The sequence below is a fragment of the Chlorocebus sabaeus genome, chromosome 11 (genome assembly GCF_047675955.1).
Source record: "Chlorocebus sabaeus isolate Y175 chromosome 11, mChlSab1.0.hap1, whole genome shotgun sequence".
NCBI classification, from domain to species: Eukaryota; Metazoa; Chordata; class Mammalia; order Primates; family Cercopithecidae; genus Chlorocebus; species Chlorocebus sabaeus.
The window spans coordinates 69,149,482-69,175,086 of record NC_132914.1 but is presented as its reverse complement, the minus strand read 5'-3'; the positions used below and the strand labels follow the sequence as shown (position 1 = coordinate 69,175,086).

The window sequence follows — 25,605 nt, the reverse complement described above, 5'->3', positions numbered from 1 at the left end:
GAGAGCCGGGATTGTACCACTGCACTCCAGCCTGGGCAACAGAGCAAGACTGTCTCAAAAAAAAAAAAAAAAAAAATAGCAGACTATTTCTAAGTATAATTTAACTAAAAACACTACTTCAACTTCAAATTTATTTTAATGATATATACAGGAGTTAACAACTTACAATTAAACCAAAATAAGTTATGTTAATTCCACATAACTTAAAATCATGCAATACTGCATGGTAAAAACAACAGCTTTGTGCACATACAAAAATTATTATTTTGAGACTCATGAGAGCATCTAGAAATTTTTCAAATAAGCTTTTTGCAAAGAGTACTTTATAAAAATTTAAATACCTGATTAATCAGTTAATGCATTATTAGGAAAGATAATAAACATTATTAGTAAAGTGAGGTTACAAGCAATTAATTTTAAAATTATACCAGGTACAGGGTTGAACATAATCTCATGAAATAAATGTTTAAGAAAATAGTTTTGAAAAAGATCTCATATTGAAGCCATGTTAAATTTTGATAAACCAGGTTATATAAATCAAGTTTATTCAGTTAATGAAAATATGCCTAACCTTTCTTATACTCATAAATAAGTACTTATATATAATCTTTATATACAAGTGAAGAAAAGTTCAATGTAAAAAATACACTGCCAATCCACTTATTATGGTTGAAATAATTATTTATCTACACATTAGACTGCATTGATGAAAATGTCCAATTTAAATCACATTCGACCAGCATAAATATTTAAGCTGAGTATTGTTGTAAACAATAGAGAAAAAAATCCTTTTATTTTTACTTTTTATTTCATTACTGGGTAACAATCTACATCTCAGCTTAGAATGCTATAGAAAGCCTCCACATTTAATTTAATCAAATCCCAAACCCAATAAACTTAGAGTAAACAAAGCGAATGTTTTTCAAAGTGCATAATTTCCAACTCATCCACTTGCGATATTTATCCAATTCCAGTTCATCAGCAAGAAAATAAAATGTACTTGGCTATAAAAATACTCAGGAATGTTATCGAAAAGGAAAGGCTATTTGGTAGAAGTAACTACAAAAATAATTAGTTTAAATCTTTGTAAAGCTTTAATGTAAGAACATCAGTACACTTTCTTTACATAAACCTTAAAGCATGATCAATACCAAGATTTTAAATTTTCAACTTTCAAGTACTTGAAAAAGAGTTGCAACAAAGTGTCTCTTCCCAAAAAAGCAAGAATAGTGATCATGCAGGTGTTAATCTGCAGACATCTGAGGACACTGGTATCTGTGTTGGACTGTCATCTCTGGCTCCACTGGCAGAGAGTGTAGGCAAGGCATTACTTTGAAATGCAGATGTAGGACGAGGAGTCATGACAACATTTTCGTCTTCACCAACGTCTGAATCTGGTGTTGTAACTTCACTATCTTGAAGCCCAAGAATCTCACAGACTGCTTGTGGCAATTCCTGGATATGAAAAATCAAACTCAAAACCATATTTCACTACAGAGGAAAAATAACCAAAAAGTAACACTTCTGTTTAAGACTACATTGATTCCAGAATCTGAGCATTTGTCCTAACAATGTGAATGTCATGTACCCTTCTCACAACTTTTTTCTCAGCTCCAAATGAAATGCTAACCACCTTTCTTTCCCTAAGTGGGTATCTTCCAAATTAGTCACTCTCCATCCCACCTCCACATTCCCACAAACATAGCATGTCCTAATATTTGGCATTTATCTCTTTCTACTTTTTGTAATAATATCTTACTTAGACCATCTGTCTCTTTCAGTAAACAAAGTTCTTCAAAGGCAAGAAGTATCTCATTGACGTGCTTTGGAAGAGAACAGGTATCAAATAAATGTTTGTAGAACTGAACCAAGTAACAGTTTGGATCCATGAACAAATGATACAAGGACTAAGCAAGAATTTTCATAAAAATGCAAAGTCATAATGTGTGCAGCAAACCAACGTGGCACATGTATACCTATGTAACAAACCTGCATGTTGTACACATGTACCCTAGAACTTAAAGTATTAAAAAAAAAAAAAAATGCAAAGTCATGGTCGGGCGTGATGGCTCACGCCTGTAATCCCAGCACTTTGTGAGGTCGAGGTGGGTGGATCACCTGAAGTCAGGAATTCGGGACCAACCTGGCCAACATGGTGAAACCTCGTCTCTCCTAAAAATACAAAAATTAGCCAGGCATGGTAGTGGGCGCCTGTAATTCTAGCTACTCAGGAAGCTGAGGCAGGAGAATTGATTGAACTCAGGAGGAGAAGGCTGCAGTGAGCCGAGGTCACACCACTGCATTCCAGCCTGGGCAACAGAATGAGACTCCGTCTCAAAAAAAAAAAAAAAAAAAAAAAACACCAAGTCATGAGGTGGGCACAGTGGTGTGCATGCACCGGTAATCCCAGCTACTCAGGAAACTAAGGCAGGAGGATCACTTGAGCCCAGGAGTTCAAGGCCAGCTTGGGCAATTTAGCAAGGCCCTTTCTCTTAACAGAAAGAAAAAGCCAAAACACACCAAAAGTACACTGCTTTGGTTCAAATTCAGATAATATATCAAATTTGCGGCCAGGCGCGGTGGCTCAAGCCTGTAATCCCAGCACTTTGGGAGGCCGAGACGGTTGGATCACGAGGTCAGGAGATTGAGACCAGCCTGGCTAACACGGTGAAACCCCGTCTCTACCAAAAAAATACAAAAAACTAGCCGGGCGAGGTGGCGGGTGCCTGTAGTCCCAGCTACTTGGGAGGTTGAGGCAGGAGAATGGCGTGAACCCGGGAGGCGGAGCTTGCAGTGAGCTGAGATCCAGCCACTGCACTCCAGACTGGGCGACAGAGCGAGACTCCGTCTCAAAAAAAAAAAAAAAAAATCAAATTTGCCTTGTTTTTAAATAATAACTTGACTAATATAAGTGAGTGACACAGGCTAAATAATACTGATTTAATTATTTTTGATTAGCATTCATTTTTATTTAGAGATTCTGCATATTTAATATGAGAACCTATTCTGTATTCATGAGCTCAACTGGGTAATATATTATTGCTGAAATTTTACAGCCTCTTAAATTGTTATAGAAATATTTTCATTACTTTTATCATTTTGCCTTATTATTAGCTGTTTCCTATTGCCATAATTAGTCAACTGTTTTCAATTAAGTGTTGTAAATCTAGAACAGCAAACAATAAGCCAGTCAATACTTTGTCTGCTCTCAACTTACTAAAATTGCTATTTTATTTCCAAGAAGAAAAATCTTTCTTGATCTCAACCCACCAAAAACAAACAAATCTTGCAATTACTTGAAACACTGTATACCTTGCATTTTACCATCTGTAGAGAAATTGCTTCTGCCTTGCATAGTATATCTTCCACATCAATTTTCATGGACAATTCATTGATATGCTAAAAAGTATCAACAAAATAAAATGATAATCAAAAGTGAATACACTATTATATTCTATTATACAAACAACTGATTACCAGTTATATTTCACTGCAGACAAAATCCTTAAAACAAAAACATTCATATACTACAAATACATAGGAAATTCAATGTATCTTTCTTTAGATTATTTTAAGTTTTAAAGCTAAAGACTAGCTAATAGTCTTATATAAGGAACATTAAATCCAGCAGCTCTCCCAAGTCTGACATCTCAAAGTTATAATCAAAAGACAATTAATTTTTGAAAAACTAAACTACATAAAAGAGCATTTGTTGAATTTCCTTTTCTTCCTAATTAGCCAGGTAAAAATAACTGGCCAATGTGTATTGGAACTGTCATTCTCTGATAGTCATTCCTAGCAGTTACTGACACAATTTAAGTTATTCAAGAGATTTAATAATGTTCCAAGGAAATGTTCTGTATATCAGGACCACCAAATAGAAGAACCAGAACACTAAAATCTGAATTAAAGGAATAACTACCTTAAGTATTTCATTGAAGCCATAATGCTTTTCCATTATTTGCTGCTTTTCTGATTCCAGAATAGCACAACAGAGAAGAAGATGGAAATTTTTACATGGTAGTTCGGTCCACATTACCTATAGAAGGCAGAAGAACTATTTTGCAAACTGTATCAATTCTAAAACATTTTCCTCACAGATACAATTCTGAACATTGAATGACTTCTATGCAAAGTACATGTTGCCTGTTTAGGGTAGCCCAAGGTTTTTCTAGCTAGGAAATGAGGGGAACGAGAGTCTTACCTTCACCTACAAAGTAACTATCATCAAGTTTAATATTATATGAATATGATATACTCTAAATGCGGTTAAGATAACTATATTAAGTAAATTACTGAGCTTAACCAGTATGATAAATGTTATTAATGCAGGACCTACAGCCAAAAGGTTAACGTGTAAGGGTTAGATATATTTTCAATATTTTTCCAAAGTATCAGTTTCTCACTGTGATCTGAAAAAAAAGACTAAAGCTAAGTCCTGGAAATAAAAAAGGTTCAGTTACACAGTACATGGAATCAGAAACACCCAAAGGTAGCTCTCCATTCTAAATACGTAAAACCCTTGTATCACATTTTATCCCTGATTGTGACAATAACTGAATTAACTGTCCCAAATTTATAACCAAACATATAAAATGCTTTATCAATAGCTCAGCTGTTCCTAAATATAGATAATATCCTTGAATTTAGGGTCTTAATTTCCCCCTGCTTCATGTACCTAATAACATCTTTTCTGGAAACATAAAAACATCCACACAAACCATACGGTAATTAGAGCATACCTGAAATGTGTTTACTTCTTTCAAAAAGAGTAAATCAAGTTGAATAATTTTTAAACTAAACCCAATTGTTGGAAGTTTAATTATAATGCAGTTAACCTCAAAGTTTCATTAAAAGTTTGAATTTATTTAGTAAACACAGATTGAGGAGTTATTCTAGCTATGTAGTAATAATATTCTTAATTCATCCTTTAAAACCCATTTATGCCTGAAGTTGCAATTTTTTCAATTTTTCAATCAGAACTTGGTGATGATCTTGAGCAGCAGGATATAAACTCCCACATGCCTAGCGTTCCAATAATGGAACACTAGACATAAATGAATTAACCCATTTTTAACTCCCAAATTAAGATACTAATTTAACAAAACTGATAAACATTTAAGTATGATTCCAGATACAGAGCATGTGGGTTTTACTCCTAATTTCAGAACAGAGGAAGTGAGCACAAAGCAATCCACTTTTAACTTGTAACCAGCACAATGCCTTGTCTAATGGTAAATAGTATAGGAATCCATTTCCAGCTGTAAAAACCTCAGAGACCACTAGAGTTCCACTGTATAAAGTTGTATTTACTATCAAAATGGATTATCTCCCAATTCTTTCCTTGGAAGAATTTCTGTTATCCTACGGTATGATCAATCATTATACCAGCATTCTATTAAAAAGCACACCAGGCTGGACACAGTGGCATACACCTGTAGTCCCAGCTACTTATAAGGCTGAAAGCAAGAGGATTATTTGAGTCCAGGAATTCAAGATCAGTCACAGCAAGACCCCTTCTCTTAAAAAAAATAAAATAAAAAAAAATAAGCACACTGATTTATTATTAACAAATACTTAAGAAAATGTGAAATGATTTGGTTTTTCATTAAAGGTTGCCCTGGAAAAATAAACAATAGTGATTACACATGGGGGGATGGTATAAGGAAAACATGGGATGTAAAATTACCTATTGAGTACTATGCTCACTACCTGGGTGATGGAATCATTCACACACCAAACCTCAGCAACACGCAATTTACCTCTGTAACAATTCTGCACATCTACTCCCTGAACCTAAAAGTTGAAAAAATAAAGAGTTGCCTTGGGTAAAAAATGGAATAAAAGGAGTACACCAAAAACATAAGAAAATCCTCTATAACAGATGTGGCAAAGCCTCACATAAAGTCAAGTGTCTCAAAGGAAGAACAAAGGCAGCAAATAAATGATCTAGAGAACTTGTTCTGGGATACCTCTTGGCCCCAAATCTCACAGAGACTGTAATTTGAAGAATGAAGTTCCAAAAGACCAAATATTCAGTATGAGACTAATTTTTAAGAAGAGGCCACCAGTTCATCAGAATTCTGGAACATACTTGCTTTAGATATTTCAGTAAGGCTATCATAATCCATTTATACTCTACAGAATAAATTGTTTCTTTTCATAATAAATATCACATTTGCATAATAATTTCAGGACTTACCTCCCATAATCGAAGAATATCTAGAAAACTAAATTCCCTTTTGAATCTGATTAAAAGCCATCTGAAGCAAAAATAAAGGTATCCGGAGTCCTGAGATTCTATGCAGAAGAAAAAAACACATACACATATACGACTTATTCTCATGCTAATTACATCAGAATACAGTTACTTTTCTCTAATTTTCCTATGCATCTTAGGCAATTCAAGCCCTATACATTTGTCTTCTACGTTAAGGAATCATTTCAAACTTGAAGGCTGACTTGTTTTTAAAAACTAACAAATAATACATTTTATGAATCAAGTTTAAGGCAGAATTATACAATGAGAGTTTGGTCCCACACTTTTATGGAACCGAAGAAAGTGCAGTAGACTATATATGTCTTTAAGTTCTTTTTTATTGAGACACGGTCTTGCTATGTCACCCAGGTCGGAGTGCATGGAGTGATCACAGTTCACTATAGCCTCAATCTCCTGGGCTCAGGTAATTCTCCCACCTCAGCCTCCTGAGTGACTGGGACTACAGGCATGCATCACCACAGCCAGCAATTTTTTTTTTCCCTATAGAGATAGGGTCTCACTGTGCTAGTCAGGCTAGTCTCAAACTCCTGGGTGCAAGTAATCCTCCCTCCTTGGCTTCCAAAGTGCTGGGATTATAGGCATGAGCCACTGCACCTGGCTACTTTAAAGAGTTCTTTACATTTTTTTCTATGCATTACTCTGCAATTTGCTGGGTATAGTTCTGATTCACTAAACTTACCTAAGTAACTGCAAAATCCACTGTCTAACAATCGAAGTAAGGTACTCAGCTGAATTAGCTGGGTCTTCATGCCTTGCATTTGTTCTTCAAAATTCTGATGCTTTAAAAGGAAATAATTGTTATTATACAAGTAATATTTCATAAATATTTTATAGTACATAATGACTGATAACTAAAACATGATGTCCAAGGACAAATGTTGAACTTATACCACACTGGTTATCTTAAAAAATGTGTAACTAACCAAAAACCTAATGCAACACTAAAAGGGAAAGTAAAGAGAAAGAATCCTTGCTCTCAAAACTAAGGATTATTTTTTCCTCTATTCATTTGACTTAGATAAAGAAAAATGTAGACACAGCAACTGCTGACTGACTGAGATATTTATTTCTTACACAGCATAAAAGACTTGGTGAAAGAAACACACAAATTCTTTCCACTGTTAAATATTCCTTCAAATTACATGTAATAAAATTAATTTTAGGGTTAATATGTATTTCACTTTAAAGAATTACTTCTTAGGTTTGCTGACACTGGAGAATCCATAAAGTCAAAACCAACAATATTAAAACATTATCTGGATTTTGTACTTAAATTCTTTCACAAGGGCAAAGGCTGTACGATACACGATACAGACTGAACACAGAAGCAAATGTGAAAATTCAGCTGTCTTCTATTAAACCAGACATTTTTAAAAATGAAAAATTTAAAACAATCTCTGTGTCAGTAAATTTTTCATTAGGAAAAGTTACTTTTCATTAAAAAATGTAATCTATGTTAAGGTAGAATGTGTTGTTAATGAATTAATAAATGAATACAAGTTTCTCAGTATTAATTTTTCACATAAACATCAACAGATAGAATCCACATAAACAAAAACTCTTAAAGTTCTTCAATAATATGGGAGAGTGTGAAGGGGCCCTGAGGTCACAAAGTTTGAGAACTGCTGGGGTTCATACACTTTAAGCAATCTTCACAGTTGAGTAGACTCCCCACCAACACCTGAGTCAAGGGGCCAGAAGGCACCAAAACAGATGCTCTGAAAGGCTTCTTAAATGATTTGGATCTCTTTAACTCAATCCCAATCCCAATCCCTCTGGGGTAACCTAACCCTAACCTAGTGAAAGCCTTAGAAAAACATTTCCTCCTTCACACTTACTTTTTCACTTTTACAGTGCAATAGTGCTTTAATACAACTATCACATTAGAAACAATTCATTCTTTAGTTTAAAAAAAATTAAGTCTATTAATTCTCAAAAATCTGTTTCTCTTTAATAATTTTGAAAACCGTTTATTAACAGACTAACTCAAGGCTTTAGGATATAGTTCCTCCACATTTACCAGAGAGACCTATAGAGAAGGGGCAGAATCAACTCTGATTAACAGGATCATTCTTACTGTGACACAGCCAAAGACTAGAGCTGATTTGGGAAAACTAACATGGCACAGCCATTTGCTGCCCACTCTGCTGTAAAAAAGAAGCATATCCATAATGACAGACACCATATTTGAAAAAGTGGTTACTCCTGGAGAAGGGAGAGTGGGATCAACAATGGATATACAAAGGGCTTCAAATGTGTCTGTAAATAAATGTCTCTGTATGGGGCAGGGGAAGGCGAGATGGAGAGGAGAAAGGAACTAAAACTATATGGCAAAATGGATGATGGGTATAACAAAGTTCATCAGATCACTTGTACTTTGTATTTCCATAATAATACACAAAGTCGATGCCTAGACCTACATTAGATGTAAGTAAACATCAATAAAAGTAAATTTATGGACATTAGGTTCAGCCACCACCAAAGTAGTACAAACTTACATGAAGTAAAGCTATAAAACAAAAACAAAGAATCAAGTAACAGCAGCAAAGATTTAGGGACATCAAACAAAGGCAATGCAGTGAAAAAAAAATCATACAGGTTATTTTGATTGCCACGTATTGCCCTCTCATTATTGAAACATTATGAAAGAAAAGATGTTAGCAGACAATATACTAAGAAGATAACTTTTTAGAAGACTAGAAAAATCCACAGAACATCCTTAATGGAAAAGGCAAACACGAGAGCATTTACTGTGAAAATGATAGAACAAAGAAACTGAACCTTCATACACAAAAAATGACAGACTATAAAGTGTTTATTACACACGTTCAGAAGGCAGTCTTTACATATGAGATCTATATACACACATGTGTATGCATGTATGTATGTGGCATTAATATGTCAATATATATTTACATGCCAATATTGGCTTAGTTTTATTGAAAACTTATTGCACAACCCTAATTACAGTATGTTCATCTTAGCTTTATTTTTATATTTTTTAGAATATCTACTATAGCAATTTAAACTAATCACTGGGGAAAGATTCACGTGTTTGTTCTACAAAAATCTGTTGAACAACCTCATGTCAGGCATTAGGAAAATTCTGGTATGCTACCAGTGAAACAAAGATATAATCCCTTTTATCAAGGAACATACTAACTCTGGTGAAAAGAGAATAAACAACAAAAACACAAGGAAGGCACACAACAGTTTTTATGTAATTGGTATCAGCTATATAGACCTTTATAATAAATGCCTCAGGTTTCTAGAGCACTTGGGAGTAAATGGAACTAAGAAGGTAGACAAATCAATCAATCAAAAAAGGAACAACGACAAACAATGACATTACCAAATTACTCCACTGATAATCCTTCCAAATAATCAAAAAATAATAATTTATGGCAAAAAACCAATTTGAATATTTATGAATTTAACACTAAAAGAACATTTTAAAACTATCAAATCTTACCAAGTATACATTTAGAAAAAAACTGAAAGAAGTGAGAACAAGTTGAATCTATGGACAAGAGACTTGAGGAAATGGGCACAAGCAGGGAAAATTCGAAGGAGAAAGAAAAATAGGCAAGCAAAAGGGAAGAATACAAGTGAAGAAAAAAAGAGAAGGGTACCACTTCCAAATTTCACATTTGTATCCCAAAAACTCTTGAGTTAAACCCTGTATTACAGGAAAATATTTCAGATGGTTAGATTCAAAATGTTTATCCCCTTGCAAGCAAGCCATTTCAATGTCCAACATAAAGGCCCAGCAACCAGTATGTTAGTCTTATTTTGAAGAAACACAGCAACCTATGTAGTCAGGTCTTTGAACTTCATAAGCCTTTATTTAGTCTTACCCCTTCTGCTTTTTTTTTTTCTAATAGATTGCTTGAGAGACTTTTCTATTTTATTTCCCTGTCAATATTCTCTGCACTATTATCCTAGAACTCTGTCTCAAAGATTTAACAATGATAATAGATAAAATGTTCTTTGTACTAACATGTATATATAGACAGTTCAATTCTAATAATCATATACTTCTGGGAAAATAACAATGAATTCCTAAGAAAGTGTCAGAGTTACAAATAGTTCAAACACATCTGGAGAAAAATCAGTTGCTATAATGATAAAATTCAAAGTCTTCACAAAAGGTAAGGATATTACTTGGCATGACTAAGATTTATCTCTGAAACAGATAATATTAAAGTTCAACTATTCCACAAAATTGAATTCATCTATTTTATCAATATTCTATAATGACGCATGGCTCTTTAGAAGAACATAAGCATTTACTGATATTAAATCCTGATTATTCCTATACTACAGACACAAACTATTTCCTGTATTAAAAACACCACCAGTATTTCTAAGACCTTGAAAGGCTACTAAAAAGAAAAAGTAACAAAAGGCATGAGGTAATTATTTTAAGTTCCATCATAGTTGGCTAAACATAAAAATCAACCTTACACTATAAAATTATACAACTAAAATTTTCAAAATCAGTTTAATGGAAGGAATCCCTGTTCTTACCATTTGTTCCATGTAAGAGGCAAAGCACCAAAAGGCATCCACTTCATTTTCCATCACATATAAAAGAGGGGAAAGTAAGTCACTCATTCCCTGAACATATCCTAAAAAAAAAAGAAAAGAGAGTCTCTGAAAACCCAAGTTTTAGGTATCCTTCTGAAAGTTGTGCATACCACCACCACTTCGCTTAAAACTGTATCTTTCTCATTTGCATTCAGAAATTGGTAGACATTGATATTCACCAAGAAAAGAATACAAATGAGGAGGAGGAACTCTAGTCATGAGTAAGAAAGATGAGTTGTTTTAGATTGAGATGTCAAGCAATATATAGCTTCTAGTATGTGTCTCAGTGCAGATACACTATCAAGAGTGGGTAATATTTTAAAAATAATGTGCAAGAGCATCATGAGACAGAAGAGGAGTGAAGAGATAATCAAGAGGAACGTCAAATGTAAGAGTATACACTCAAAGACAGGTTTAAGAAAGACCAGTCAGAGAAGCAAAGAAAAAAATGAAGGGAGAAGAATGTTGCAAAAATCAAGCAGAAAGTTCCAAGCCCAGAGTGGTTAGCAATGCCAAACTATGATGAGCAAGCCACATAAAATAAGAATTTTGGGTTCAACTGCTTTAACAATCAGACCTTTAGATTCACACAACAGGAGTTACAAAATTAAGAGCCTCTTTTAAACAGTCATATCTATGTCTGTCTGTCTTTTTTTGTTACTCTCTACACCCAACCAATGTCAGCAACTGGGCTTAATCCAATCAATATTTTGTACCTGAAGTGACAACTTACCTACATATCTCTTGATGTTATTATAATTTCTCAACAGTGACAGTAATAGAGCCCTCGATTAAAATAAAAACTAGGAAATTAAGGAGTCAGATCCCTCGCTTAAAAATAAGAAAAAGTGTTAGTTTTACTTTTTCACCTGAACATGTCAAACTTCTTGTTTTTTTACTTCCTCTTATAAAACCCTCAATTATCCTTGTTTTACAATTTTCAAGACTTGAAAAATTTTCAGACTTAAGAGGTTCTTGAACCAATGAAGGGACATGAGCTTATACTAAGCCTTTTTACTTAAACATTATCATTCAACTTTGGTAACTTCTGTGTATTTATTAAAATCACGTAGAAATGTCTTTATTGGTAGCTTGGGAAGTCTGGAAAATAGTCTTTCATTTGCAGATCAATAGCTTACATTTATGTTCAACAAAATCTATCTGCACTGAAGCCATGTAAAAGTAAATATTTAATAAAAGAGGGAGGGGATAGTTCTGCTATCATATAAATGATACATAACTATACATTACTCTGTTTTGGAGGAAAACTTTAAAAAATGATCCCAGAAGGCAGGTAAACTAAATCTCTTGAGAAAACTCAGATCAAACATACAACAGACAGAGGCACTCAGATCACCTCAGAATCTCCTTACAAATGAAGTTTCAGCTCAATTTGCTGTGAGCCTCTGTGCAATCATCTACCGCCACATCTCTCCACAGTCCTATTAGCCTCACTCTGTCTACACTGTACCCTATGGGAAAATACAGCTCTACTCACTTTAGGATAAAAGGGCACCTGGGTTCTCATGGAGGGCATTCAATTATTACAGTACCAGACAATGAAGTTACCAAGACATTTAGAGAAAAAAACTAGACAAAAGTGACATACGACAAGATATCTACATGTAATCATTTCTACGAATTTATACAGACGGTTTCTAAAATAATGTACACTGTTTAAAAACGAACAAGATAGATGGAAGACTAAATTGTTATCATTAGAACTTTCCTACCTGACATAGTGAAATCAATGACAAATAATAAAGGTTAAACCAATTAAAGTATGAAGGAAATCTAATCTGAATTCAACAAAGTGCAAGAGTACTGAGTCTGACTGTGTACGATCTACATCAGAAATATTTCAAAGTGTGCTATTCAAAAGATTTACAAAGCACCTTTCCTCTCTTAAAAAAGGGCTTTATTATTAAGTTATAATGAATAAAAATTCCTAAGAAGCCAATTTAATCCTTTAAGTCTTCAGTTTCCATATGGAATCACTACCATATTTCCTCTGTTAAGTCTTAGCTGAAGCAAGTTGTCAAATTAATCTTCATGTTCTGGTTGCCTTTAATCTATTTTATTTTATACATGATGTTCTGTGGGGTATCTCATGGGTTATGGGGGGTGGAATTAATGTACAAATTCCTTTTAATTAAAGAAAGATTAAAGATGTTTAAATTGGCATTTAGCGATACTCAGATTCCTCACTACTGCTGAATGATGCACATCTTAATCAGCACCAGTACAATTTCTAAAGTACTTCCCTAAAATCACTTCCATAGCAAATTTGTTTCACTGCAGGAAGGGGGTGGGTGGGAGGTGAGAAATGAACATCTTATCATCCTAGTGTACACTTGCTTACACCAAAAAGGAAAATTTAAACTGCATATAGTTCAATTTTCCAGGTTACTGAAGCTTATCCTTTAGAGTATCAAATTAAAAAACAAAAATCTTGAGGATCAGAAATCATTCTTAAAAAACATTACACACTCTAACCTTTCATTGATTATTCAGTATCATCATTACATACCCAGTAATGATACCACCCACAGAAACTTTCTGTAGTATCTGCACTCACTAACTCAAAGTCACACTTAAGTTCTTTTGTCTACTTTTGGTAATTTTTGTCTCATTCCTCCCTACTGAGACTGTATTCGATGCAAATACACCTATACCTCACCTATGGGTTAAGAAGCCAAACTCCATATAATGAAATCACCTACAAGACAGAGTAAATTTACATTCCAGGTTGCTCTGCTATGAGTAAAAGAGTAAGAAATGTTGTCTATTGCTTTTATAAAAAGTATCTTGGCTTCACATAAGGCCAGTTATCTGCAGGAAGCTTGACTATGTTTCAGGTAACTGAAATGTCTATATAGAAAGAATGCAACATGAGTATAAACAAATCAAGAGGGTAAGTTATCCAGTTAGCTGGTTTGGGACAATGCCCTGAGAAAATTAAGCATTCAGGAACTCCTGCTACAGAATACGTATGAATTCATATCTCAAAATTACCATCTGAGAGAATGGAGCAATGCCTTCTGTTCCAAAGCAGAATGGTCCTATTCCCTACAGTGGTAACTGAAACTAAAATAAACCGCAAGGGGTTGAAGTGCTGAAGGTGTAGAGGTAAGAATCCCAGCCCGCAATAAAGACCTGGGTCTCTACTCCCAGACCAATTATTTACTTGTGTGACCATAAGTCACACTCTAAATCAAAAATAACCTTACTCATAAAGTGAGAATTATTTCCCCCCTTTTTCAAAAGGCTGCTATGAGAATGAAAAATCAAATCAAGTATGAAAGCACTCTGTAACCTGAAAAGCACTCTACTAATATTCTTGCAACAATTCAACTTGAAGCTCATTATAGGTGTCATAGACAGGACTGACTACATTTTACATTTTAAAGAAAACTGCAACTTCTGACTTACTGTCACCAAAGAGGCTGATACCTCAAGATCAAAACAGAGAGTATATCTTCCCCTAACTTACATATAGGAAACCAAGAGAAATTTACACAGAAATAACAGTGAAGAAAATGTGCCCGTAATTCAAGGTTCATTTGGTTTTAATGTGCTAAGTATCCAACCACCTTCTCTAAAGGATGTCTCAAATGTTACTAATCTAGAAAACATCTATTTCCACTATCCTTTAGCGAGAAGCCACTCACATAGCAGGTAACTCAAACATTTCTAGTATTTATACTTATTCAAAGGTTGATGGTTAGACAAGCTGTTGGTCCTTTAAATAAACATCTTAAGTTCTCTTGTCCCTTAAAATAATGGTTCCTTAAGTTTTCTACCCCTTAGCGTCCCTTCCCCAGGTAATTTCACACTTCTAATTCCACCATCAGTTATCTTTTTTTTTTTTCATGAAATAGAGTCTCGCTCTGTCACCCAGGCTGGAGTGTAATGCAGCGCGATCTCGTCTCACTGCAACCTCCACCTCCCAGGTTCAAGCAATTCTCCTGACACAGCCTCCCGAGTAGCTGGAATTACAGGCGTGTGCCACCCAGCCCAGTTAACTTTTGTATTTTTGGTAGAGACGGGGTTTCACCATGTTGGCCAGGCTGGTCTTGAACTCCTGGCCTCAGGTGATCCATCTGCCTTGACCTCCCAAAGTACTGGAATTACAGGCATGAGCCTCCGCACCCGGCCCCGGCATCAGTTCTTACAACAAATTTCTGGTAAAGAGATTTACCAAAAAAAGAGTAAGTTCTATATGCCCTACAAAATTTTTGCACTGCTTATCTAAGATATCCAATCAGTATTTTTCTTTGCAATGGGAAAAGCATATCAAACAATGGTTTGCAAACTTTCTCAGTTCATGGTTATCATCCTTAGTATCTCGGCAATTTTTCCCAAGGCACTCCTAAGTCTCAAAGAAATAACAACTCCATTTATTAAGCTGTTAGGTCAAAACAATTGAGTAAGTATTCATGTCCTATGAGCTTACCACCTACTGAGCACTACAATACTTCTCAAACCTTGAAATTCAATTGGCTATCACCATCCTCATTTATTTTTATCATTTATTTTTACACAGTAGTTACTTATCACAGCAAGGCCAAAAACCCAGCTTTGCAAAGACATAACTTCATCAAAAAGAATGTAATGATTTAATGTTAAAACCTTTAGCTATTTCAGCTAGTAGTTACAGTGGTGTCCTATAGATGTCTCTATAATTCCCTTAAAAATTTTAAATATCCCATGGTGCTACAGTTAGTCTGCTGCAGCAACCCAGGGCTCCTTGGTTAAGAACCATAGCCTTGTAAATTTCCAGTCCCCTGGAGAACAAATTCTCTTAAAACTAGGCCTATGAAGCTATTAGCCATGTCTAACTGGATTAAAAATGTAAATTCTAAAGTAAATATATTTACATCTTTTAAAATTAGGACTTTAGAGGAGAACTTACCTAAATCAAAATCATACATACAATAGGTCATCAAAATGTCATGAAGCAAAATCAACCCTGGATTATCTTGGCCTTCATAAAACTTGTTTGTTCGATCTGTTCTGTTAACATCTTTTTCTGAAGAGGAAAATCATCACATATTTGAAAAGCTTCCAAAAAACAGACTCTTATAAAGCTCACATCTTACAAGTACAGAGTCATTTTTCTTGCTATTAATTTCACTCACCAAGCTTTACTTAATGAAGAAAAAATTCATCAAATTCTATTTCAAATATGCAATAAAGTAACATTTCAGAATTTTTTTAAGAATCAGTCCTCCTCATAGGCAGATTTTAAAATATTTTTCAATTTTTATCTAAACATAGAAACCTTTCAACTGCATAGTGGAAAACATTTTCAATGAATTAAAAGCAACACTAAGTAATAATCTGCATTACCAACAAAAATGCCAGTCATTAATGCATGTCACAGATACTAGTACTTGAAAACTAATTTTAAAAAGCTACTACCTAATCAAGCATAGATTTGTTTCATTCACAATTACTGCATTTATTGTAAGTATCATCAAATTCTTTGTCATGTCTCAATCATCTTTAGGACAAATTATTTCCTTATTTTCCTATCTACACAATTTAGATATCATTAAAGTTGGAAATGACTTCATGAGAAACAGATTTGGAAACATCATCATGAGTGTGTCCAAAGTTGTACTGACAATTCAATTCACAAACACTGATGCCTAAGTGCATCATGATGTGAGAGACTTTACAAGGAATTCTCCAAACTTGAATCTCTCAGTAAATTAGGAAGAAGTAACTTAAACAAACTGCTGTAGAATCAATTGTTTAAAAGTGATAACTGTCTCCCCCCAATTAAACTGAGTAACCTGAAAACTTTCTCAAAACTCTTTACAAAGAGATGAGGAGGTCAGGTGTGGTGGCTCACACCTGTAATCCCAGCACTTTGGGATGCCGAGACAGGTGGATCACCTGAGATGAGGAGTTCAAGATCAGCCTGGCCAACATGGCGAAACCCTGTCTACCAAAAATACAAAAATTAGCCGGGCATGCTGGTGTGCACCTGTAATCTCAGCTACTCAGAAGGCTGAGGCACGAGAATGGCTTGAACCCAGGAGGCGGAGGCTGCAGTGAGCCAAGATCGCACCACTGCACTCCAGCATGGGCCACAGAGTGATACTGTCTCAAAAATAGTAATAATAAAAAAAAGATAAGGAGATACAATAGAGTGGAATCTAACAACAGGATATGATGTGAGCTTAATTAGATTCTGTAACGGCATTTAAAAAATTATTCAAATATTTTAGCTTTCTGTTAAAATGTACTACATTTGATTTTTAAAAAGCAAGCAAATACACACAGAATTGTGGATACAGTTCTCAAACAAATAAGCAAAAGTAATACCAAAAAAATTCATGCTATTTATATAAAATTACAATTAAAAATGTCAAAATGGGCCAGGTACAGTGGCTCATGCCTATAATCCCAGCACTTTGGGAGGCCAAAACAGGTGGACTGCTTAAGCCCAGGAATTCAAGAACAGCCTGGGCAACATGGCAAAACCCTGTCTCTACAAAAAATACAAAAATTACCCAGGCCTGGTGACGCTTGCCTGTGGTACCAGCTACTCAGAAGGCTGAGGTGGGAGAATCACCTGAGCCCAGGAAGTTGAGGCTGCAGGAAGCCGAGATGGCACCATTGTACTCCAGCCTGGGCGACACAGTGAGACCCTGCCTCAAAAAAAAAAGAAAAAAAAAAAAGAAACTGCTTCTGTCTCATTTCACAGTTGATAAAGTACATAATTTTTATTAACTCAAGTATAATTTATATTACCACAATGCCAGTACAGAGTATCTGCCTTAATATGTTTTTTGAACATAGTAAAAAAAAGTTGTTTGTATTCTCATGAACTACCAGTATTTCTTCTTGTATAAATATTTAATAGTGACAAGCCAGGTGAAAATCAGAAAAGGGATAAAAAGTAATATATAAAAATGCTATTTTATAATTATTTCTAGAAATCCCATTTCTGAAAAGGAGTACTTCAGTTAAAAACAAAAAGCTCTTATTAAATGTAACTCTCCATCTAATGTGATGTAGCTAAAAAAAGGCTGAAGAAAAACACAACCACATTAACTGATCCCATTTTATATTCACCATCATTAACATCAAGTGGATCCTGAATGCTGTCTGGCAATCCTGCTCTATTTCCCTTGTCCATTCACTCCCTATTCATAAAATTATTTTATACTTCCTTTCTCTTCAAGCCTCCATCTTCTCCCACATCCTAACTCAGATAAGGACCCTGCTTCCTATTTCTGAGAAAATGACACTATTTAGAGAATTTCCACAGGTTCCCACTATTCTAACCACACAACTGTGTTTGAACTGATACAGTCTCCCCGCTCTCCTAACACTATAAATGAGTTTCATTAATTCTGTGGCAAAGACCAACCCTCCTCTTGCGCATGAGAACCGTCCCCTATTGACTACCTAAGGACTCTAGTAATTCTTATCTAGTTACTCTAGTAATTACCTCCCTCTTCAGCTTTACCAGTTTTTCCTTTCTACTGGACCATTCCCATAGTATTCAACTTTATATCATTTCTTTCAACATCATTAAAACCTTTCTTAATCCTACTTTTCCCTCTAACTGCTAGCTCACTTTCTGAAACTACATCTGTTTTCAGCAAAACTCCTTGAAAGAGCTGTATGTATTGTCTCCAAGTTGTCTTCCATTTCTCTTCAATTCACTCTAATCAGGTTATCACATGCACCAATCCATCAAAATTCTTCTTTAATCAAAATCTCCAGTGATCTCCTTATTCCTCTATGCAATGGTCAATTTAAATAATCTTACTTGGCATCCCAATTACCCTTTCTTGAAATACATTCTCCACTTGTCTTTTAGGACATCAAACTTTCACGTTTTCTATCTATCTATGAAATAGATAGCCACAGTTTCTCTGTGGCTCTTTACTTAGTCTCTTCTGCTATCTTCTAATTTTTCCTACTTATAAATTAAAGTGCCCCAGGGCTCAGTTCTTGGGCTTTTATTTTTATAACTGTACTACTCCCTTGGCAATTTAATCTATTTTTTTTTCCTTCTAAGTTTTATTTTAGGTTCAAGGGGTACATGTGCAAGTTTGTTACACAGGTAACCAGTGCATCATGGGGGTTTGGTGTACAGATAGCTTTGCCACCCAGGTAATGAGCATAATACCCAGCAGGCAGTTTTTCAATCCTCACCCTCCTACCACCCTTCACTCTCAAACAGCCCCAGTGTCTACTGTTTCCTTTTTTGTGTCCATGTGTACTTAATGTTTCCCTCCTACTTGTACTGAGAACATGTGGTATTTGGTTTTCTGCATTAATTCACTTAGGATTATGGCCTCCAGTTCCAGGTATATTGCTGCAAAGGCTAGGATCTCTTCATTATGGCTGCATAGCATTCTATGCTGTATATGTACATTTTCTTTATCCAGTCCACCACTGATGGGCATCTAGGCTGATTTTGTCTTCTCTATTGTCAAATAGTGCTGCTATGAACATACACGTGCATTTACCTTTGTGATATAATGATTTGTATCCCTTTGGACATATATCCAGTAATGGGATTGCTGGGTCGAACGGCAGTTCTATTTTAAGTTCTTTGGGAAATGTCTAGACTGCTTTCCACAGTGGCTGAACTAATTTACATTCCCACCAGCAGTGTATAAGCGTTCCCTTTTCTCTACAACCTTGCCAGCATCTGTTATTTTTTGACTTTTTAGTAACAGCCATTATGACTACCAGGAGATGGTATCTCATTGTGGTTTTGAATTGTATGTTGCAATAACTAGTAATATTGAGCATTTTTCCATATGCTAGTTGGCTGTGTGTACGTCTTCTTTTAAGACATGTCTGCAGCCAGGCACGGTGGCTCACGCCTGTAATCTCAGCACGTTGGGAGGCCAAAGCGGGTGGATCACGAGGCCAGGAGTTCAAGATCAGCCTGGCCAAGATGGTAAAATCCTGTCTCTACTAAAAAAAATCTAAAATTAGCCCACCATTGTGGCGGCCGCCTGTAATCCGAGCTACTGGGGAGGCTGAGGCAGAGAACTGCTTGAACTCGGGAGGCAGAGGTTGCAGTTAGCAGAGATTGCACTGCTACACTCCAGCCTGGGCGACAGAGGGAGACTCTTTGTCTCCAAAAAAACAAAAAAACAAAACAAAACAAAACAAAAGTCTGCTCATGTCCTTTGCCCATTTTTTAATGGGGTTGTTTCTGCTTGTTGATCTGAGTTCCTTACAGATTCTGGGTATTAGACCTTTGAAAGATGCATACTTTACAAATGTTTTCTCCCATTCTGTAGGCCATTTACTCTGTTGATTGACAGTTTCTTTTGCTGTACAGAAGTTCTTTAGTTTAATTAGGTCCCACTTGTCAATTTCTGTTTTGGTTGTAATTGCTTTCACAGTCTCCTTCATCAAGTCTTTGCCTGGGTCGATATCCTCAATGGTATTGCCTAGATTTTCTTCTAGGGTCTTTATAGTTTCAGGTTTTACATTTAAGTATTTAATCCATCTTAACTGATTTTTGTATATGGCGAAAGGTAGAGGTCCAGTTTAATTCCTCTGCATATAGCTAGCCAGTTAGCCCAGCAACATTTATTGAATAGGGAGTCATTTCCCTGTGGCTTGTTTTTGTCAGCTTTGTCAAAGATCAGATGGCTGTAGGTATATGGCTTCATTTCTGGGTTCTCTAACATGTTTTGTTGCTTTATGTGTCTGTTTTTTGTCCCAGAACTACGCTATTTTAGTTACTATAGCCTTGCAGTATACTTTGAAGTCAGGTAGTATGGCCTCCAACTTTCTTCATTTTGCATTAAGATTGCTTTGGCTATTTGGGCTCGTTTTTGGTTGCATATGAATTTTTTTCTAATTCTGTGAAAAATTTCATTGGTAGTTTGATAGGAATAGCACTGAATCTATAAATAGCCTTGAGCAGTATGGCCATTTTAAACAGTATTCTTTCAATCCATGGTATGAAATGTTTTTCTATTTGTTTGTGTTATTTCTTTCAGCAGTGTTTTGTAATTCTCATTGCAGAGTTCTTTCACCTCCCTGGTTAGCTGTATTTCTAGGCATTTTATTCTTTTTGTGCCTACTGTGAATGGGATCACATCCTTCATTGGGCTCTTGGGTTGGACGTTGTTGGTGTATACCAATGCTACTGACTTTTGTACATCGATTTTATAAACTGAAACTTTGCTGAAGTTGTTTATCAGATCTAGGAGCCTTTGGGCAGAGACTATGGGGTTTTCTAGGTATAGTGTCATACTGCCTGTGAAGAGAGGGTGACTTCCTCTCTTCCTATCTGGATGCCTTTTCTTTCTTTCTCTTGCCTGATTCTATACCATGCTGAATAGGAGTGTCAGAGTGGGTATCCTTGTCTTGTTCTGGTTCTCAAGGGCAATGCTTCCAGCTTTTACCTGTTCAGTATGATGTTGGCTGTGGGTCTGTGATAGATGGCTCTTATTATTTTGAGGTTCGTACCTTTGATGCCTAGTTTGTTGAAGTAATCTAGTTTCATAATTCATAGTTTTATGTAATCTCATACTATCTATGTTGATGACCCCTAAATTTATCTCCAGTCCCATGAATTCCTGCCCTAAATATCCACATTCAACTCAACATATTAACTTACGGACATTCAATAGGCATCTCAAAATTAAAATCTAAAACTGAATTCTAAATATTCTCTTCCAAACTTTCTTCTCTCACAGTTTTTCCCATCTTAGACAAAAACAAAAACAAAAAAAACAGCAATATTGGCTGGGCACAGTGGCTCATGTCTATAATCCCAATGCTTTGTAACACTGAGATGGGAGAATTGCTTGAGGCCAGGAGTTGGAGACCAGCCTGGGAAACACAGTGAGACACCGTGTGTACAAAAAACTTTAAAAATTAGCCAGGTGTGGTGGTGCATGCATATAGCCCCAGCTACTTGGGAGGCTGAGGCTGCAGTATCCTTTGAGCCCAAGCTGCAGTGAATTATGATTGTGCCACTGCACTCCAGGCTGGGTGACAAGCAAGAATCTGTCTCTTGAAAGACAAAAACCCTAGCAATATCCATATGTCATATCCTCTTCCCTTTACATCAAGCAGTTGCTCTTCCTCTCTTCCCATCTGGATGCCCATTATTTCTATCTCTTGCCTGATTGCTCTGGCTAGGGCTTCCAATACTATACTGAACAGGAGTCATGAGAGAACCCCCTCTATTTTTCAAGTTTCTATTCAAATATCACTTTCCCACTAAAAGCTGTCTCTGCTTGCCCAAGTTAAAATGGCCAACATGGCACACAAACATCCTAACCCTCTTCCTTGCCTTATTTTTCTATTTGGCATGTATCACTAACATACCACATATGTCACTTACTTAACTTGTTTACTGTCTGTTCTTCCACAAGAATGAAAACTCCTTTAGGGCAAGAATTTTGCCTGTTTTGTGCACTGATGAATCCCCAATGCCTAGAGGACAGCCTAGTACATAATAGGTACTAAGTAATATTTATTGAAAGAATGAATGAGTGTATGAATGCTTGAAATAATCAATTTGGTTTTCAGAAAGATCCCTTGGTGATTTTAACCCATTTATGCCAGAGGTTGCGAATTTCTGTGTGTGAAAAATCAAACCTTGGAGATGACCTTGAGCAGTAGGATAGAAATAACTCCCACAAGCTCAGTGTTCCAATAATGGAAAACTAGACATAAATGAGTTAATGTGTTGCCAAGGTTAGAAACCACTGCTTTAAAAACAGGGATTCCTGAGCTTTCTTAATTGTCTCTTTTTCCACTAGGTGGCACATCTGTTTCCATGGATATTTATACTGATAATACCCAAATTTCTATCTCCTACCAGACTAGTCCAGACTATTCAACTAGTTATTTGACATTCCATTTGTATTTTTCACCTTAAGGTATATATACCTTAACACTTAATTCCATTTCACCATACCCCATTTCTCCTCATCTCCGTAAGAGGTATCACTAACTGCCTGTTTTCTAGTCAGAAACTGAGTCCTATTTTTTTATTTCTCTTTCCCCTTCACACTCCATATTTAATACATCAGAAAGTCTTACCAACTCTATCACCAAAATATAATTTGAATCTACCTTTTTTTTTTTGAGAAGGGGTCTCACTCTGTCACCCAGGCTGGAGTGTAGTGGCATAATCACAACACACTGTGGCCTCAACCCCCCAGGCTCAAGTGATCCTCCCTCCTCAGCCTCCCAAATACTGGGATTACAGGTGTGAGCCACCATGGCCGGTCTCACCTACTTCTTTTTACCTTCTCTACTACTATTTTCTTGCCTGGACTTCTGCTTTCTACTAACTGGTCTCCCTATTCCTACTCTTACTTTGATTGAATTTCCACAAAGCAGTAAAAATGATTTTAAAATCTAAATAAAATACTCTTCCTTAAAATGTTCCAATAGATTCTCATCACACTTAAAGTAAAATCCAGCTTATTGGCATATATGCAAGACCTAAAGCTTACTGCATAGTTTTGTTTTTAATAAAAGTAAATTATTCTACCTAAAAAGCTTTTGATAATCATTCTCAAAATACTTTTGGGAAAAAGCATTATAGAAAAAGAATGCTTTAAAACTAACTTATTTATACACTTCTACTGGCAGAAAGCATGGTATAGCTGAAAGGCCACTTAAAAATCAGATCTGAGTATAAATGAGTCTGAGCTATAAAACTAACCAGATAGATGGCTTAAGACAACTGACTAACCTTTCTGGGCTTCAATTTTATCTGCTAAAAATGAACAAAGTAGGCTAAAGTATGTCTCAATTCAAATTACATTATGGGGACTTTAAATATCTAAATTTTTCTACCAGTCTCCTGGAAAGGATGAGAACAGGACATGAACGGTTGAGAATATCAGAGACATCAACACTGATGCTTGATATAAAGGGAAGAGGATATGGCATGCAGAAAGAAGAGGCTTAAAATACAAGTTTAGTTGACCTCTAACTTCCCTTCCAGTTCAAATACTTTACGCTGAAGCAGGAGTAAAACACCAGAATCCATTATTGTTTTTCCTATTGAAACTGAAAACAGCAAGAAGCTTCAGTTAGAAACTTTAGGTAACTCCAAAACTCAGGACTCCCAACCTTTTGCCTTAATCAGAGAAAGGACAAAGTTTATTCTGGTATAATTTACATTTCAGAAAAATAAATTCTTTTTGGATCAAAAGTATCACTGCCAAAAAGATGTTGTTTTTATGTCCACAAACGGTACCAAATGAGCTTGTTATGTTGGGCTTTCTAAATAAAATTTTAAAAATTCTTTCTTTCATGAGAGGGCGTTAACAACAGTAACAAATCCCTCTATCGTTCTTTATGAAACCACAGATATACAAATCCAGATACAATAAAGGAATTTCAAAACTAAGTTCCAGTACTATCCAATGCTATCCTAAAATTACACAGACAATGTAATAAGAACCTTAAACTGGGCTCTGCACTTATTTAAACCATGGGACCATGGATAAGTCATTTATGTTCTCCATGCTTCAGTTTCTCATTCGTAAATGGAGATTATGAATTGCAGCTAATGCTTTTATGATAAAATTCTATCAAGCATCTCTATGTTTTAGAGAACAGTTATCCCCAGGTAAATATTCTATTTTCAAATACTAACTAAACTTTATATCTGGAGTCATTTAATTTTAAAAATGAAATATATGTATATTTAAAGAAGTTTTGAAGGGATATAAATCAATACCTATTAACCATAATTATCTCTGGGTGACAGAAACAAAAATAATTTATATTTACCTCTTTTTGCTCATCTACAGTTACTAAATTTTCTACAATAAACACTTTAATAATAAAAAAGAAAATAAAGTTTTTAAAAAATGAAATTAATTCAACAAGCAAATACAGGTAAATAATCTTTTTTAGAAATTCATACTTTGGAACTGAAAATTAAATATATCAACACTTATAAATACACTTACTGAATTAATATGCCTATTGGAAGAGGAACAACAAAGAACATTAAACACACACTGCAATGTACTTTTCTATTCTGATTTCTCTTTTGAGCCCTAGCACTGTTAGCGTGTATCTTCACTTCTTTAATCTCATCAAGATTTCAATGTAATCCCCTCTTGCATTTCCAAAGTTGTTAAGAAAAAAATTACCGATAAGACTTCTATAATCTCTTAACCTTGAATTTCTTTTCTCTTGTTCCTGGCTGACAGATTTCCACTGCAGTTTCATTCTGAAGTATTCATCACTATAGAAAACAATTTGACACCAAAGAAAGCTATTTGAAAACTTTATTTTTAACACTGTTTAACTGGGTTTTTCTATAAACAGTATATCAAAGCATTTATGATGCTAACGGAATGTAAGTTCATAAAAACAACAGCGAAACGTTTAAAGTTAAGACAAATAAGTGAAAACAAAAGAAAAAATATCCTATACATATCACAAAGTTTATGTGATAAACTTTGTTTCACTACTAGAAAAACTTTAGGTATTCTTTTACAAAAACATTTATCTAATCCTTAAAATCATCTCTAAAGTATTCTAATAATGAAATATCTTAACCACTAAAGTTTCTAAATAATTGTAAATACAAATCTAAGTGATTTTTTTTTTTAAAAAAGTGACATTATAGTTCCATTTCCAAGCAGTTTATTGCAGAAACTAGTTAATGTAAAAATGTTTTAGAAGAACTAACTGGTAAACATGCTGAAAAGAGAAGACTGTCAGATAACTTAAATATGAACATAATG

The 25,605-nt window shown here is 35.1% G+C and overlaps 1 protein-coding gene across 6 annotated transcripts in view; it reads right to left on the bottom strand.

Moving 5' to 3' along the window:
- Positions 1–117: 117 nt before the first annotated feature.
- TBC1D15 (TBC1 domain family member 15) overlaps positions 118–25,605 on the bottom strand; it is an 81,289-nt gene continuing 55,801 nt past the window's right edge. For 3 of the 6 annotated variants that reach the window (XM_008004036.3, XM_008004039.3, XM_073020952.1), the window contains 8 exons: positions 25,006–25,100; positions 15,786–15,902; positions 10,811–10,911; positions 6,960–7,059; positions 6,203–6,300; positions 3,923–4,039; positions 3,313–3,399; positions 118–1,455 (listed from right to left, as the gene is read on the bottom strand). In XM_008004036.3, coding sequence (XP_008002227.3) covers positions 1,234–1,455; positions 3,313–3,399; positions 3,923–4,039; positions 6,203–6,300; positions 6,960–7,059; positions 10,811–10,911; positions 15,786–15,902; positions 25,006–25,100 — 937 coding nt within the window. In that variant the 3' untranslated portion in view covers positions 118–1,233. The remainder of the gene's footprint in view (positions 1,456–3,312; positions 3,400–3,922; positions 4,040–6,202; positions 6,301–6,959; positions 7,060–10,810; positions 10,912–15,785; positions 15,903–25,005; positions 25,101–25,605) is intronic. The other 3 variants (XM_073020951.1, XM_037996811.2, XM_037996810.2) reach the window with 3 other exon arrangements.